General features: G+C 42.5%; 1 protein-coding gene across 1 annotated transcript in view; it reads right to left on the reverse strand.

Annotated features, from left to right (window-relative positions):
- The window catches only part of LOC142803458 (uncharacterized), a 54,567-nt gene that overhangs the window by 13,808 nt on the left and 21,292 nt on the right, over positions 1-19,467 (reverse strand). Inside the window, exon 4 of the mRNA XM_075888570.1 lies at positions 2,225-2,254. Within this exon, the coding sequence (XP_075744685.1) occupies positions 2,225-2,254 (30 nt within the window). The remainder of the gene's footprint in view (positions 1-2,224; positions 2,255-19,467) is intronic.

The raw sequence follows: 19,467 nt of genomic DNA on the forward strand, positions 1-19,467 counted from the left end.
TACCTTATCCACTAGACCACCGCGGCGGTACCTTCTGATCTCGGTACTCGCAAAACTAAAATACATGGTATTAATCAGATATAAAAAGCTACCAATTTATACAGATATCATAAAAATATTACTAAACGAACAGATTATCAGCACCTGAGATATCCCTGGAAACCTCAGTGGAGTCAATCTAGAAAGTTAGAAGTGAATTTAACCTCATTTCGACGTCGTGGCCCCGCATTAAACTTTTATTTGCCCAGCGCTAGTCTTGTGTTATCTCCTCTGTGCCCATTCTGCGAAGAAACAGGAACATTGATTGATGACTTCGTATAATGTCGGAACTATTCATTAGTTAGAAAAAAGACTTCTGGTTATTTCGGTTTGCACCATAGGTATATATTTACCTTCAGCTAATGTTCTCAGTTTCCGTGCCCGCAGCTTGGGACATCGCCACACAAACGTATTTGATGCGGCATGCGATTTTATTCACGAATCAAAACGCATGTCATTATAATGGCTGCCTAAAGATATTCTTCACAAATTTTTTGATATGGTTGATATTGTGAATGAAAGTCGCACATTCAATCGATTTTGAGCGGTTGAGGCAAACACAGCTGCCCGGTGTTTTGCAAAGTTCAGTCTTCTGATATAGTAAATGTTAGCTCTTTTTCTTTTAATAATTATTAGTTATTCTATCTTAATTTAAAAAAATAATTTGCTTTTTTTTCTTTGGTCTTTTATATTGACATCGCACTCAGTATGTCACATATACCCAACTTCAATCTTTCATGGCCAACCTCCAGAGTAGGTATGCGCGAATGCTTACAGGCAACAAACAAACAAAACACATAAAACAAACGAACAACAACACACTAATTTCTACTAAGTAAGCTCTTTCTACGAAGTAAGCTCTTGCGTAAACATTTCGCGAAATCATAACAATTCTTGCGAAGGCTGCCTTCAAAATGTTTGATCGAACGTACTTGGCCGCAGCTGTACTTACCTCCTAACGCCATATGATCGATGCATGTGTTAACAAATTCCGAAAAAACTCAAGCTGCAGTACTTTCTTCTAGGCATTGCTACTAGTTGCACGATGTATTTTATGAACATTTACCGGCCGCTTCTTCAGGTGTCCGAATAATTGTCACAATATCCAAAGCCATAAATTTTGGCAGCCGCTGCAAGCTTCGGCAAAGGTTCGGCGTAGCCTATTTTAAACTAATGTTACAAACTACAATCAGCTAAGTTTACGTTGTAGAAAGTTCCGCTTTTTATTTAATGGCATCCTAACTCTTACAGACATTTAAGATTTATTTTTGTACAGTAAAATGTGATTTTCAACCCTTCCAACCTCTCTAAGAGCCGCATTTCTTTTGTATTCGTCCCGTGCGTTAAGTGTAGAAGGCAGAATTGTAGGAATTGTTAAGTGATTGTTTTCATGAACTTTGATGGGAGAGTGCGTGGAAACTGTGTGGACGGGATGCTGACTCTGTTGCTTTCCGTTGAACTCTAAGATGTCAAGCACCGAAACCGTTTTTTATGATGCCTGCTTTAGGATGATACTTGTTATTAGCTCTTTCCACCTAGGGCACGTAAACGTGCAGCCATGGTGCAGCTCAAGAGCGTTCTCAAATTGCGCCTACAACGATATTACAGCGGCCGTGGCTACCATTGAAACACTCGTTCACGACTATTATCAGCACTGCTATGTAAATGGTGAGCCACTGTATCGCTTTGCAAGGTATATTTTACAAATAAAATTCAGTTTTTAAAATTTGATTTTATTATACAGAACACTCCTTGGTGTACATAAGCTCACGTCCCGAAACTATGACAGCAGTGAATTGGAATTTCATAAAAAAACGCGGGTGTCTTGTCCACCATCGTTAGTTGATGACACTTACATTGAGATCGCAGATTTCGGAGAATATTCTATACCTACATTTCGTAGTTTGCAAGAGCATTTTTACTACGTTATTATTTCCATGCCAGGTAAGGTAATTTGAAGCGTTTTACATATCGCTCTAAGTCATACACTGTCAGAGTCAGTCATTGCTAAGCATTTCTCGCTGGCACGAACCCACATAGCTTTTATAAAACCAGACTTCTGAGCAAAGCTTAAAAACATTTAACATGTATGCAGAAAAAGAAATAAAAAAGCTTCGATTCCTGCAGAACACTATTTATATAAGTGGCTGCGGATATTCACAGAAAATGAAGGTAACTTGCACACCTGGTACTCTCCCAGTGGGCTTCTCTTCACCTGTAAAAAATTGCACAATGAAATTAACATGGTATCAAAACACAGTGCGGCAAAGTAGTTTAAAAAGCTGTAAGCGAAAATCAGCTTTCATGATGCTGTAAAACCCATTACTTAGTAAAACAACTGGAAGGTACTTATCATGATCGTCATCTTTATCATAAGCTTGACTACGTCCGCTGCAAGACAAAGGCGTTTCCCATACTACACCACTCAACCGGATCCAGTACTTTCTGCTGCTATGTTATACGCTTATAACTGCAAACTTGTTAATCTCATCTGCCTACCTAGCATTCGGTCTTCCTCTAATGCTTTTGCCTTTTTTTTAGAATCCAGTCATTTACCCCCAATTACGAGCGGTTATCCTACTGATGCGCTACGTGCCAACCCCAGCCCATGACAATTTCAACTTTTCATTTCAACTGCGATATACTTAACCCTCCCCCAATGAATCCCTAGTCCACTCTGCTTTGTTCTTGTCTCGTCAGTTTACATCGATCTTTTTGCTTTCCATCGCTCACTGCGTCATCCTCAATTTAAGTTGAACCCTTATTATGCACCACGAAGTTTCTTATCCGTGAGTTAGTGCCACCTGGATTTCTATAGGTCGGTATATAGCCATTTTAATCCACTTGTTATACTTTTTTGTTCATTATTTTTTGAATATACACTGGTGTCATATGTATCTGATCATAAGTCGGATAGCATGGGCAAACATAAATATCTCCCACAAAACGATTCATACAAATCCACAAATACATGGCGGCCGGGAAGATTATTACTGAACAAAGAGAGACATGTTTTTTGCAATCAAGTACGTCCATTTTTAACAAAAAACAATGGAACATTGAGAGCGAATAATCTAAAAAAAAACATAGTCACCAAAAAACCATTCCTGAAAACTAAAAATCCCGCTTCATTCTCAACTGAATGCACCATTGCACAAAATTTTTCAAAAAGAAAATAAAGGTAAATATTTCCGAACGATCTACCAAGTGCAAAGCTGTATATTGAATTCATTCAAAAAGAAATGAGTCGCTATATAGTCTATAATAGTGGTTTGCAGGCAATTACACTGACGCGCCTTGAAGCGAATGATAAAGCTACATTTTAGAATGACATGAGTGTACAGCATGTTCAGATTCTGGTTTACTGTACAATAACGTGGATGTTCGCATGTTATCACAAGAATTATGTTCAAAACGCCTTAATTTCCGTAGTTTTTTTTTCCAGTTGCTCAAGTTCTGCACATTGTATGAGTAATGAGGAACACGTTAGCCTGTTGTTACGATTATAAGCACTATTATAAACATTATAAACAAAAGGTCATACAAAAGATAATCCTTGTACTTCGTAAAACTTTATGTATTGTCCTCGATAAACTAGAACAAAAATCACACCATATTCACGGAGTGAATGATGATGAGTGGAGCGAAGCGTCCCGACGCCCATTCGTGCTTCTGTCTGTCCGGGCTTTCCTTCGTCCGTGCGTTTTCCATGCGTCTGTTCGTGCGTCTGTCCGTCAGTCAGTCAGTCAGTCTGTCTGCCTGTGCATCCGTCCGTATGTCTGTGCGTCCGTCCATTACTTCAAGCGTCCGCTTGTCTGCCTGTGCGTCCGCCCATCTGTCTGTCTGTCTGTCTGTCTGTCTGTCTGTCTGTCTGTCTGTTCAACCGTCCGTGCGTGCGTCAGTCCATCCATCCGTTCATCCATGCATGCGTTCATGCGTCCATGCGTCTGATCGCCTTCGAGAATGCAGGCGGTGCGCGGATAACAGAGACACGACACGAACCAAAGAAGCCAAACGCAAGTGTTTTTAAGGCGCCTGCCGCTTTGCTTCGTCCTTGTATCACAAATTATCCACCACTCACGGCGACACTCCTGGAAACTGAGAGATGCACTCCTTCTTCACGCACCGAGGCACAACCCACGTAGCAGCCAATTGGAGAGTACCGGTACAGTGCCATCTGAAGTATCGTCACTCAACTGCAGTTTTATTGTGCTTCTATAAGTCAACACCGTCTTATATACTATTCCAGAGATACTTCCTTCTTTTTTTTCTTTTCTCTTCTTCTCTTGGTTACGCCACACGCTGGACAAGGGCGCCCCTAAAATGTTAGGCGGTGTAAGACTGAGAGACAGCAACAATGGCGTGTACCGATACACTAAGGGGAAGAGTGCTCAGAGAAGTAAAATGCAGCGAGAAATGTCACATTCCTAAACTAAATAGTGTTAACGAATGACAAATGACCAAAGATATAATTTTCAGGACTCCTCAAAAGATGAGAATTGAAAATGAATGAATGAATGAATGAATAAATATAAACAAGTTTTATTAGGTTCAGCAGCACGGGGGGATGTCAGGCGCCCGGCTTAGTTCCATGTCGACGCAGATAGGCTAAGCCCAACTGCCCCCTCACGAACCCGATGGACGGTTGTGAGCTGAGAGTTGAAATGAGAACGCTCAATCTAACACGCCTTCGTTCTACAATGGGCACACACTGTCTCATAGCTATCTAAAAATTACTATTATTAGCATTAATTCATTGAAGAAAATCTGACCATGCATTGGTAATAAGTGCACATGAATTCAATATTGCTGAAATATGCGTAAATTTTACTGGGCATAGGTGGTTCTTTGTGCCTCCTCACAGGTGGTGACAAAACTTAAAGTCACAGGTCATTTTTTTTTGTTGAGGGTAAGTTGTACTTTCGTGAAGTTTAGTTGTCATTGATGTAATAAAAAGTACAAGTAATGGCGACAGAACTTTGCTTGGATTTATTTTCTGTTGGTTGTCCTTGATGTTCTCCAAGAACACCACCCCTTAAATTTCCATTCGTACACTATTGTTCTTTATCTTCTTGGTTCTTTAGAGCCCTACCTTAGTGCTTTTATGTGTAATAGTCCTTTCTTTTAATTCTTTGCGGTTCACCGTCATCATTGCTGAGTGTTGTGGGGTTACCTCCAAGCCGGAGTCACTGATATATTATTCGTTAAGGATTATTGATAACGCTTTCCACTCTACAGCCGTCAAAATAGGTCTTCTAAGGGCGCAGTGAAGAACTTCTTCAAGAGCCTATCTTCTTTTGTCACCACTGTTCCAATCAAAATTTTCTTGTTTTTCTGGGGAAGCAGGGCAATTGTCGGTATATATACGGTTTTTTTATTTGTTGTGGGCGTTCATTGGAGAGTACTTGTTGATTGCGCACACACAAATGTATGTAAATTTATTTATTTGTATATTTAATTATTTACCTATTTATTTATTTATTTATTTATTTATTAACACTATGCTCCCGTAGCGCAGACCTCTCTGGCTGGAATTTCCACTGCGATGACGCATTCACGGCGCTGCGCCGGCTACTCCCGTCTCCGCCGGTTCTCCGCCACTTCGGTCCCAATGCACCAACTGAAATTCACACGGATTCAAGCGGTGTCGGCCTCGGTGCCAATTCTTCGCCAGTACGTTCGCCAGTACGTTCGATCATGCACCACGTGTCAACGACGCAATACACCTTTCCACAGCGCTGCTGGCCCTTTGCAACCCTTAACCTGCCCAGCGAGACCATTAAACCGCGTCGGAATAGACATTCATAGCCCTCTACCCAACACTGTTCGAGGCAACTGGTGGATTATCGTCACCGTCGATCATTTGACACGCTACGCTGAAACATCTGCGCTGCCTGCTACCACTGCGAAAGACGTTGCGTCCTTTCTTCTTCGCCATCTCATTTTGCGACACGGTGCACCTCGTGAATTACTGAGTGACCGAGAACGCTTGTTTCTCTTAAACGCCGTTGACGAGTTGCTCCAGGCATGTCGCACTGTCTATCGGAAAACCTCGGCATACCATCCTAAAACCAATGGCATGACAGAACGCTTTAATCGTATCCTTGGAGATATGCTTGCCTTGTACGCCTCTGACGACCACACTAATTGAGTCCAAGTGCTCCCTTTTGTCACGTACGCGTACAACTCTGCGCCACAAACAACCACTGGCTTTTCTCCTTTCTTCCTCCTGTACGGACGTGAGCCATCATGCTCCATGGACACCATTCTCCCTTACAGGCCTGATGTTTCCGAAGCGACGCCTGTTTCCGAAGCAGCTGCTTATGCCGAAGAGTGTCGTCAACTCGCTCGCTCATTTACCGCACAAGACCAATGGCACCAGAAAACTGACCACGATTCATCTGCGTCTACTGTACACTATAACCCAGGAATGCTGGTTTGGCTCTGGGTCCCGTCTACCCCTCCCGGTCTTTCCCCGAAGCTTTCGTCGAAATACCATGGCCCCTACCGTGTGGTCCGGCAAACATCTCCTGTCAGCTATGAAGTTGAGCCCATTGATGCACCTTCGGACCAACGGTGCCGTGGGCGTGAAACTACACGTATCACGCCTCAAACCGTGCTATGACCCCCTTGTCGTGTCCTTTCTCTAGGTCACCAGGTTGGCTCCTTTCTGTGCGGGGAGTAATTGTACTGAAGCATAGTGGCGCCAGCTCTGTGCCAGCGTGAAAGAAGACGTTGACGTCCGTGTGTGGCTCGTGCTTGCCGGGTCCCTGCCTGTACCAGATTGTTGCGGCTAACGTTTCTCGAATAATAACCTGTGTTTTTACGCAACCTTGCTCGTTGCAATACAAATAAATCGTATCATTCTGATTACTATCAAACAATAGCGTTCCAGGGCAAAGGGCAGATTTATTTAACTCTGAAGGTGTGACTTGCTGATATGATTATTCCGTTAACTGAGCTCACACAACATCAGCTTGTCAGTTTTGTGCGAGACAGCATCACTTCGTCGTCTGCCCAAATTTCATGAAGCCCGAATTGTCTGACTACCAAAAAAATTATGCTTGCTCCAACAGCCTCCAAAAATAGTGAGTGAACTTGTACGCAAGTCTGAGTGACAAAGCTGTCTCAGCGCTTGTGGCGTAAGCGGCATCGGGTGCTTTACCACATGAGATTTTCAATGCGTGTGGGAAACCCTTGATCACCCTGCCTGTGCCGCTGACCGTCGTGCTTGTACCAAAGATTGGTACCAACCATTCTTTCTTACAGGCCTGATGTTTCCGAAGCGACGCTTGTTTCCGAAGCAGCTGCTTATGCCGAAGAGTGTCGTTAACTCGCTCGCTCATTTACCGCACAAGACCAATGGCGCCAAAAAACTAACCACGATGCCTCTGCGTCTAGTGTCCACTATAACCCAGGAATGCTGGTTTGGCTCTGGGTCCCGTCTACCCTTCCCCGTCTACCCCTCACCTTTAGGATGTCTGCGGTCTGTGTATCCTTCCTTTCATTAACGTATTGTCTGCCCAATAACGTAATAAACCCAATAAAGTGGCTGGGGGATAGCCGCCGTGATAGCTAAGTGGCAGAGTAACCTTCAAAACGTTATTTGAAGGTTGCAGGTTCGGTTTCTGCTCATGGCAAGTTATCTTTTCATCCACTTTTAGTTTTTCACATTTACCTTACAATTGGTCTAAAAACTTCCCCTACACATTCCTTGGTATCATCGTCTGTTATATCTCAATATTTTCTGTCTAAACGAGGAAAAAACGAGCCCTTAAGTATCCACTTGTTTTCATTATATATGTATTTATATATAAAATCGCCTCGCCGTGGTGGTCTATTGGCTAAGGTACTCGGCTGCTGACCCGCAGGTTGCGGAATCGTATCCTGGCTGCGACGGCTGTATTTGAGATGGAGGCGCAAATGTTGTAGGCCAGTGTACTCAGATTTGAAAGCACGTTGAAAAATCCCAGCAATTTCCGGAGCCCTCCACTACGGTGTCCGTTATAATCATATAGTGATTTAGGGACGTTAAACCTCACATATTAATCAATCAATTATATATAAAATCACTCCGATAACCACCTGTCATGTCTTTATATGATAATAGAGGACTTGTAAGGAGGATTTGCGAGTTCTCCCAATCAGTTCCGAGGAAGCTCCGCTATGATCATTTTCATCGTGGAGATGGGTTTTTTTTATTGTGAGGCTCTTAAAACCATCTGCAAGCAAGCCATGTTTGGAATTGAGATATCATGTGTCTCTGCTTTATACCCCATTTTATTCGAACTTTGACACTTGCCTTATGTAGGGCTATGATAGTTCCATAGCCTTCGTAGAATTCTTCCAGTATTTCAGGGGCGAAGCTCCTTATGGTCTCGGCAGTCCATCCCTCCGGCGTAGCCAGCACAACATATCCAGCGACAGACAGACAGCCGGATGAATAGATGGATGGCCACTTTGCCCCACTCATCATCACTCGTTCCGAAGAAAAGCTGTGATTTTTACATGCGAAGCAGCTCTTTGACTAGCCTGTGTAACGCTGTCCCTCTGTCCACACCACGATCCCCTGGTCGCAGGTGTTTGGGCGGTGCCAAGTAGGTCACGCCTTCCCTAATAGTATGAGCGTGTTCACGCTACCTTCTCTCTAGCTGGCCGCCACTCACCGCGTGTAATTTCGCTCACTTCGCCCTCTCCACCTTTCGCAACGTCAAAAGGGTCGCTGTTTACGTGCGGAGTCAGTGTTCGCTACGCGCGTTTAACTCTGACCTGTAAGAATGACCTGGAATCTCTCGACAACATTCCTGCTGCGAATGCGTTGCCGTGAGCGTCGGCGACGTACTCACGCTGTACCAAGTTCCCAACCTGCCGAAGCAACGGTTCAGCGCTGTCTGGAAGAGACACTGACTGATTGTGGCGAGGCGTGTCGACGTGCACCTTTTTTAGTCGAGGGAGACTTCAACGTTGATGTAAAAGGAGGAGGAGGAGAATGGCTTTACGATTACATGCGTGACGTGCACTCTCTAAAGTGCATGTTGGCGGAATAGACACTACACACCTTGCTAAGGGGTACATGCATAAATCTGGTCTTTGCCAACTTCGACGTCGAATGTCTGCGAAAATCTCTCAGCGTGCACTTCATGCATCACAAAGTCAAAGTAATCGAGGCGAAACGCGCCCGAGTGCTGGCACAGCACCCGTGTCTACTCTGAAGAAACCAAAAGACCTACGCTAGCCATTGCTTAAGGCGAATCTTCCAGCGCTCATCGCAGCAGCCGTGTCATCTCGTTCGACCCGTGACGCCACCCGTGCGAAACGCTGCTGCTTCACTTCTAAACAGGGTTCCCTTTGGAAGATGTCATCAATTTATTTATGTATGGTTCGTTCACGCTCAGATTTTGCAGTGCCTGCATAACTGCTGCTTTTTTTGGCCTTATGAAACGTTTTCTCATTACTAATAAATTATATGTATGAGAATTGTTTATTTTTTTGCGTTTTTACACGCCTGATTGGTAGTATCACCATGATTTTTATCGAGTAGAAATTACGAATGGTTGCTTGGTTCTTTGACTTATTTATTTATGAGGTGGTCTGAGTTGTATGGGCTATTATCATTGTAAATAGGTTGTTGATGACGTCCCTTGACATACTGAACAGAACTCTTTACGTTCTTTCTCATATAGAACAAGTTTATGTTAGCATTCTTCCATTATTCTGGTGCCCTCGCTGTCAAGGTACAGTTTGTATACAGGGTGGCTGTTTTTCTTACACAACCTTTCCACCTTTTTTCAACAAATCTTGTAGTTCCTCATCTTCACCAGCGCCTTTGCCTCTCCGCCTTGCGTCCAAGCATTTCTATATTAGCCTTTTTGTTGCTGATAGGACATATTTTTTGGGGGCACTGTTAGCACTTGAATTATTATCTTGATTGTTGTTTCTACTCTACAGATTAGTAGATTTCCTCACGCACTTCATCTATTCTAATATGAGTAGCAGTGACGTTGCTTTGTTTGTCTTTGAATGTATACATCTGGTTTTGTCCTGTGCCCTGTTTAGTCTTCAACTTTTTGAGGCTTCGCTCTTTCTGTAGAGCGTGTCAAATTCAGCTTTGACAATCATTCAAGTGGTGTTTTCTTTATTGAGCGTGTCGGTGTCTTCTGTCATCATTACTTTATTATATTTGTAGCTACAGTGCAACTTACCGTCTACTTGCTCAGCATTCCGTTACAAGTGCTGCTTTATAAATAAATACAGGTGAGCTTTTGTTTATTTTCTCTAGGTTGCACTTATCAATAATCACTCATGATATAAACTGCCGCATTTGTTCTCAATGTTAACTCTCCAATCCTCTCTTTAAGGCTTAAAGTAGCCCTGAAACACTTCTTTTCAAATAAGGTTAGAATAAATTCACTAAAAAAGCTGATTGCTTCGCTGGTTTACCGCCGAAAAATTTGAAGATCAATTCAATACGAGAAGAGGTACAAAGATTTGTTGCACGTTGTAATAACATTCTTCCTTCTCTTATTCCGACAAAAGTACTGGAAGCTAAGCAGAGAGAGATAGCGATCGCAAAAAAAATACGTCACGCGTGCCTCGTCACCTTGAGAAAATAATGTTTTTTTTTTGAAAACGTGGCTTTTTCAGCGTGATTGCACGCGCACACGTGCACAAGCCGCTGCCTTCCGCGACGATCATTGGGACAACCATGCGTGCCGTGTTCAAATCAGCCAATGGATGATAGTTGACGTTCTACGAATGATTTTGCAGCATAATCCCTCATTTTCTGAGATAATGAAAAGCCAATTTTAGCGGACTTTGATGCTTCACTGTGAATTTCAGAACACGTGCCACGCTATAATAGTTGGCTCGCATGTTCAAAAGTACTTATCGGCAGCGTTTTCTGACCATGCTGAAAATGAGTTGTAGGCAAACTTATATACAAATAGCCCAACTATTTGTGGCGAATAAATAATTTCGTTTTCTTTTCAAGATGAGGCTGATCTTTGCTTACAAAATACCTTCGACAAAAAGAAGTGATCTTTCAGTACCTTCGTTCAAGGTGAAACTTTTGCTTCACATTGCGGTGGCCTTCCTATTTATTGAATGGGCATGCCAGCAGCAACTGCGGCAAAATTTCTAATGCGCAACATTTTTTCGCTCCGCAGATTATAATGATGACCCTTTTTGAACCTTCTGTGCCGGTCGATATCTGCTCTACCTGTTTCGTCCACCTTGATGCTGTCCGAAATCGCAACGACGTCGTGAACCAAACATGCGGCCTGCGCAAGTTTCTGGCGTTCTTAGATGTACCACTAGATGGAGGCCTCTTCGCATCTTGGACGCCAGCACCACATACAATGTCACCTTTTCCCAGCCCCTTGAAAAGCAACCTGCTCACATTCTACTCCTTTAGCGAGCATTTGAGCAGCACCCGTGGCACAATCTCTCATACTCAGCTTTTGTTCGCTCCACAAATAACGCTTATGCTGACCTTTCTTTCACCTTCTATGCTCATGCGTATCTGCTCTACCGGTTGCGTCCACCATGATGCTGACCGAGATTGCCATGAACTCTTCAACGACTAATGCAGCCTGCACAAATTTCTGTCCTTCTTGGAAATACCACAAGATCAAGACCTCTTTGCATCTTGGACGCCAGCACCGCATATATCGCCGCCTTTTCCCAGCCTCTTGCAAAGAAACCGCTCACATACTCCTCCTTCAGTGGGAATGCGAGCAGCGCCCGTGGCACAGCGCCACATACTCAACTTTTGTTCGCTCCGAAGATTATGACGATGACCCTTTCTGAACCATCTGTGCAGGTTCATATCTGCTCTACCACTTGCGTCCGCCATGATGCTGTCCGAGATCGCCACGACCTCGTCAACCACACATTTGGCCTGCGCAAGTTTCTGTCGTTCTTAACCGTACCACTAGATGAAGGCCTCTTCGCAGCTTGAATGCCAGCACCACATACTTGCCGCCCTTTCCCAGCCCCTTGAGAAGCAACCTGCTCAGATACTGCTCCTTCAGCGGGCGTGCGAGCAGCACCCGTGTCACAATGCCTCATGCTCAAATATTGTTCGCTCCGTGAATAGAGCTCATGCTGGCCTTTCTTTCACCTTCGGGGCTCATCTGCATCTGCTCTACCGATTGCGTCTACCGTGGTGCTGTCTGAGATTGCTACGAAATTGTCAACCACGCGTGCGGTCAGCCCAACGTTTCGTCCTTCCTGAATGTCCCGCTAGACAGAAACCTTTTTGCATCTCGGACGTCAGCACCGCATAAATTTCCGCCTTTTCCAAGCCCCCCGAAAATCTACCTGTTCATGTAATGCTTCTTCAGTGGGCGTACGAGCAGCACCCGTGGCACAATATCTCATACGCAACTTTTCTTCGCTCCACAGGTGCGTAACTATTCGGTTATTCATGCTGAACGGAGTGAGAATCACACCACTTCCTTTGCTGCTCACAAGTTCAGTTGTATAAGCTGAGTGTGTTTGCCTTGAAATAAAGCTTTTGTTTTTGTTAAAATGCGGTGATGTCGAGAAAAGCCGAGGCCTAAGTGGCAGAAATCACATTTGGACGCAGGTGATTTCAGCCCTTTCCTAATAGTCTGAGAATTCCAATGAAATCGAATGAGCACTGTCCCACTAATGCTTAAAGACATACAGAACATGACTGCGTAACTAGGAAAAAGTCAGACAGAGCTGAAATCAGATAAGTGGGCTATGAAAATCAGTCGGAAAGCTATCAAAACAAAGCTGACATTTTTAATCGTTTTGGGTCACACGAAAATAAACTGAAATACTAGACGCTGCCAACATGCTGCTATGATTGACAAGAGGACTGGGTGGTCGCGACAGCAGCAGGACAAGATAGTTTCACGCTTGGACAACTTGGAGGATAGATCCCCGTGGAGTAACTTGTTTTTTATGGCATACCCTATTCGCATGAGTCGTGATTTAGAGCTGAGCATGCAGAAAACTCTGGAAGCGCTATCAGCTGCGATGGGAAATGCGCTGCCACCAAACATGGTGGAACGGGCAAATCGGATCAGTATTTGATTAGAAAATCTCGTTCTGCCGTGATGAAATACTCGCCCATTAAACTCAGAATAATTATATTTACGCCACATCTCATGCTGAAAAATCATATTTCTGTGTTTGAAAATTACTCGCTGACTACGGGGCTTGCTAGGAAAGGGCTGCTGGATTTCGGTGAAAGTTAGCCTTGCTTCTCGTCACCTAAACTTCGTTTCGAAAAAATCTCAATTGATAAACGATACTTTATATAAAACCCGATGAGCAACAGCTTTAGGAGGGTGAAAAAATTGGCATATCCCAAGTATTGTGGAAATCAATGATTGCTGACGCACGATTAGGAAGTTTGATATGCGACTTTAAGATGAGCACAACGTTAGGAGGTGGACGTAAATTAGGCCTTGCATGACTTCATGTCATGATTCATATGTTTGAACGTGCCATTCACGCCACGTAACACCAAACTTTGTATAGGCGGAGCTAGCAAAGCGGCTGCGAGCACGCTATGAGCGTAGCTTCTAGTGATGTTTTACGTGATACGCATATCAAGATTATCATGTTTAGACGTGTCATTTACCTTCGTCAGCTATTCACGTCAGCTGATACAGAATTTAGTAAATGTGGAGCTAACAAACCGACCGCGAGCACGCTATGAACGCAGCATGTAATCAAGTTTCACATGACGCGCATACCAAAATTATCATGCTTGGAAGTGTCGTTTACCTTCCTCATCCCTTCACGTCACGTAATACCGAATTCGGTCTAGGTGATGCTCGCGAAAATACCGCGAGCGCACCATGAGCGTGGTGTGTCTATAGCCAATACTTGTCATAATATGAAAATGACGACGTGCATATCAGGATTTTCACGTTAGGTTCTGTCACTTATGTTCGTCATGTAGTCATTTTTCATGATTATCATGTTTAGACATTTCGTTTACTGTCGTCGTTTATTCACGCCACGCGATATCTAATTTCATATATGTGAGCAAGCGAAACAGCTATGAGCACGCTATGAGCATAGCAGGTAGTAATGTTTTACATGACACGCATATCATGATTATCATGTTCGGACGCATCATTTTTCATCGTCGTTCACTCACGTCAAGTGATACCAAGTTTGTTATAAGTGGAGCTAGCAAATCGACCACGAGTGTATTATAAGCACAGCAAGTAGTGATGTTCTTACATGACACGCATCAAATTATTATCGTGTTTGCAACAGTCATGTACTTTCGTCATCTGTTCATGTCCCGTATTACCAAATATGATATATGTGAGGCTAGCAAAACAACCGTGGGTGCACCATGAGCGTGGTGTGTAGTCATGACTAGCCATAACAAGAAAATCATTACATGAATGTCACGATTTCCACGTTAGGGTGTCTCAGTTATGTGTGCTATGCGATCACGTCATACTATACTAGTTTTGAAAAATGTCACGTGAATGATACCACCACAAGAACTGCACGACCATGATTGCAAATCATGACATTTATGACATTCATGTGATGATTTCACGTTATGAATAGTAAAATATGCTCGTCATCTAGTCATTTTATTTCATACCAAGTTTGGTATTGATACCACTAATGAAACGGCCAGGAGGTCTATAAGTCGTAGGCGGCTAGATAGATAAATAGATAGATGGATAGACAGATAGATAGATAGATAGATAGATAGATAGATAGATAGATAGATAGATAGATAGATAGATAGATAGATTCAAAGTCACCGAAGTTCGCTAAGAAATGTAAAATTGTGATCTCGATTGCGCAAGCGCACCAGTCTTTTCACGTTTGACCTCTTCGTAAGAACGCGTGAGTGACAATGGTGCAATAATCACCGAACAAGCCTCAGTGCTTACTCATAATGATAGATTGATAAACAAGCGCAAACTTATTTCGATCGTCGATAGCTGTAATGCCCATATCACCGCATCAGTGCGTTAGCCGAAATGTGGCTACATCCCCATTTGCAAAATTGTGGAATGTTTGACTTGTCGTGGTAGCTGCATTCTCGATCGACGCGGTAATGGTGTAGGTCCTTGTGTTCAGATTTGGGTGCACGTTAAAGAACCTCAGGAAGTTGAAATTTTTGGAGCCCTCCACCCCGGCGTCTCTTATATTCATATGGTATATGTGAAACTTTAAACTCTACATGTCCATTAACGTTTGTATTGTCACGTTTTTGTAAGGCTCTTTGCGATCACCCTAGTTGTCAGTGTGGATATGTACAACTGGCAACTTCAAAATAATAAGTGTCATCATGTCAACATTGAAAGTGGCCTTGAAGTTGTCTGCTCTCGCGTCGATGTCTGCCACTGAAAATTCACGACTGTTGTTTGCTACCGTCCTGCCATTTTTTTACCCACATTCACTCATAAGCTTCATGATGTGCTTTTAACCCCGTACAACCCCCTTTGAACCCCGTTCCATCATTGGAAGAATACGGCTTTTCCATCATATGCTTGGTACTGATCCTCTACGTTGTAATCTTTTCTCATCCCAGTGTAAGGAAATTCTTGATCTCCAATACTCATTGTCAGTGACACAATTACTATCGAAACACACAAGAATGACAAACAATGCCTTTCACCTCGTCAACCTAATCTCATATTCTCACCCTGACGTAGATTTATGCCTGACATGCATGAACCAATGGTTCATGCATATCAGGCATAAGTGATCACCTTGGTCTTTCATTCACTCTATAATTCCACGTGATAAATCAAACTGTCGGAAAAACATTACATATTTCATGTGACAAGGCGAACTTTGAAGACATAAACAATACTGAGCTGTCAAGTTTTCTCGATTCCTTTCTAAACCATTTTGATGATCATACAGTGGACGAGAACAGGAATATGTTTACATTAAAAATACATCCGACAACCCTAAATTATATCCCGTCGAATATATATAGAACAATGTCAAGAAACACTCATTTATAGCCCAATTAAAACAACTTTCAAACTAGAAAAAACGAATGTATCATTCAACAAAAAACGGTTAGCTTTTGAAATAAAATGTTCACAAACTGCAAAAGAACGTTATATACAAGCTATAAAACTAGCGAAAAAGTAATTGACGTGCTAATATTGCCTACATTGCTTGCAAACGACCTTTAAAATTTCGGCATGGTAGAAACCACTCAATATATGTTTACAGGGCATTGATCGATTACTCTGGTTTACCGGTGTCTTATGATGAGTGCCTCCAGCTTCTCAATTCTGCTTTCTGTAACTATTTTCTTGTACTTTTAAAACCTACGTTTACAAATCTTCAGTGTTGATAATACCGTATTGTGGATTTTATTATCATTAGACCACTTGGGGTCTAAATTGAAACGCAAAATTTGAAGGTGCCATCGAGCTCAGGTGCTGATTAAAATAATGTGAAATTCTTGAAAAACACTCTTGTTGATTCTTGTGTTGTACTTTTAGGAAATATCCAGCAATCCTTAGGCACCCAACCTTAGACACCGAACCTTAGACACCCACCTGCTGGTTGCAAAGACGGTAAGGTGAGCCTCATTCAGAACTCTAGCAGCAGAAATTCACCCAACTACCGCCCCATTTGCCTCACTAGCATTCCCTCCAAAGTTCTTGAACATATTCTGTATTCACGTTTAGAAAATCACCCAGACAGTAATGCATTTTTTACGAAAGCAAAACATCGTTTTCATAAAACCTTGTTTTGCGAACTACAAGTTCTACCTTTCACTCACAGCCTTCATCCCATTCTTGACAAATGTTCTTTCACTGACTGGGTGTTCTTAAACTTAGCCTATGGTTTTGGCAAAGTATGTTACAAACTTCCGCTATTTAAACTTGGCTTAGTAATTGACCAAACCTGTCTACGTGGCTTGAAAACTTTCTCCTAAATCGGTCACAGCATGTTGCACCAGATGGTCATATATCATCATTTAATCCTGTGAATTTTCGTGTCCCACAGAAATCAGCTGTAGGCTAACTTCTTTTCCTCATCTACTATAACGACTTGTCAAACGCTGTTTCCACTAACATATACGATTTCGCAGATGACTGCATTGTTCTCCTTCAAATTTTTGATAACATTGAAAGCACGTTTGTACCAAACATTATTAACACTATCTTTACCTGGTGTGACGTATATCTAATGCAGCCTGACCTGATTAAATTTAAAACGATGCTTGTAACTTATAAGCATCCTCCTCCACCCCACACCTTATCAACACTCCCGTAGAAGCCGTAACATGTTAGTAAAATTCTGCAACTAAGTACGTTGGTGCATACCAACGTACTTAGTTGCATATTATCTCGAAATTTTCTTGGTCTATAAAAACTGACAAACTAATTAGCTATACTAACTGCATCTTAGGCTATACCAGGTGAAAGTTCTCATTTGTTTCATCCTCATCAAAATATTCCTATAAGAAACACTCACTAGGAGTAAAATGGGCTATGCATCATTGATCTTGGACCCGCACTCCACAAACCTCATAAAATCACTTCAACTCATCCGAAATACTTCCGCTCATTTGATATATGAAAATTACAGCTGAACATAGTGTAACTTACATTAAAAACACCTTACTACTGCCTACCTTATCACGAAGTGTTTTCGCCTTGCTTTATTTCGAAACTGATAACGATGCCATTACTACTTGCGTGTTTACCTTATATCACCCGCTTCATATATTTCATATCGCATTGATCACGCCCATGAGGTTATAACACAGCATTGCAATACCAGCAGCTGTCAAGAAACCATTATTTCCAAAACTTCTGAAAAATGGAACAACCTTTTCCGCATGATTGTTATTATCAAGAACCACTGAAGTTTCACTAGGCCATTTGAGACATCGTCACTCCCGAAATTGATTGGCGAATAATATTGCGGTTAGCTAACCACTTTTTCTGCTTTATTTTCTTTTAGTTTTGTATGTATTGTCAGCCAATCCCCTGTGTATTACTTTAGTCTTAAGGATAAACAAAATATTATAAAATGAAAAGATAGGCTTTTCAAGTTCGTTCACGTTAGCCACTACATACGTCTAGGTAGCTTAGGCCTGGGTGCCTGAACTATATTGATCGTTTGGTTTTTCGCATGTCCTTTAACATTTATCTGTGGCCGCTTCCCATTTCAGTGTCTTCCCAAGTATAAAACAGGAAGCTGGTTTTATTCTGTGAATTTGCTAAGAATTGCGCAACGCCAATTCAGAAAAATTTTGATGCTGCGGTTTTTACGAGTAAACTGTGTGAACAGTTCTATGGCATGGACTATGCACCTACCGACTTTTTATGATGTTGGGCATGCGACAAAGTCGCGTCTGGTCGGTATAAAACGTCAATGAAAATATTCGTGGACCGAGATGGGAAAGAATTATTGGTCTTGTAGTGTCAACACGAGAACCTTATTCTCCATGCTTCTTTTTTTGTATGACTACCGCAGGGGTCAATATTGTTTTGACTACTGTTTATTCACGAGCAGATGGCATTCTGCACAATGCACGATTTCAACACGGAACACTTATGAGCGCGAACTTCTCTTGCCTTCAATAAAGAAGGTTATATTCTTGTAAACACCTGCTAAATCATAAATAACCTCTACGAGTCTAGCTTCACTTGACAGATTCTGTCTGGAGAGCGTTGTGAGGTGCAGTGTTCAGTAAGACCCCATCGGGTTTCACATTTTCTTCTCAAGCAGATCTGTGTCATGTATATGACCACCGCTGGTTGCGAATGGCTTAGATAGTGGACACTGTAACCCGAAATTTTATTAAGATTGCCATATCTTAAATGGCAGCCAAATGCTGCTCCAAGAAGTCTAATTTATGTGCCGGTGAATTTATGAGTCGTCGGCAACTACTCTCTGCAAATGGAAGGATGAGTATTCGCGAGTGATGCGAAAATGAAGAAGAGAAACTGACAAAAAGAGAAAGTAAAGAAAAAATAAAATTTCAGCTTTCCGACATATACAGGACAGAACTGTGCCTCAAACAATATTGAATAAAATTATCACATGCTTGTAGGAGGCAGAGTAACGCAAGCACTCATCGTCCTTATTTTTAGCCGCGAATATATTATCTGCCGGACCCTGCCAGCAACGATGTGCGCAAAGTATTGCTGAAGCAGCTTATCTTCCAGTTCGCGCCGCATTGGGCGCCCCGCTGCTGTGGTCTAGTAGCTAAGCTACTCGGCTGTTGACCCGCCGGTCGCGGGATTGAATCCCGGCTGTGGCGGCTGCATTTTCGATGGAAGGGAAAATGATGTAGGCCTATGTGCTCAGATTTGAGTGCACGTTAAAGAACCCCAGGTTGTTGAAATTTCTGTGGTCTTTTACTTCGGCGTCTTTATTAGTGATAGGTGAATTTGGGACATTAAGCCCCACACAGTTTTCAATCTA

This window comes from Rhipicephalus microplus, chromosome 3 (assembly GCF_043290135.1).
Source record: "Rhipicephalus microplus isolate Deutch F79 chromosome 3, USDA_Rmic, whole genome shotgun sequence".
NCBI classification, from domain to species: domain Eukaryota; kingdom Metazoa; phylum Arthropoda; class Arachnida; order Ixodida; family Ixodidae; genus Rhipicephalus; species Rhipicephalus microplus.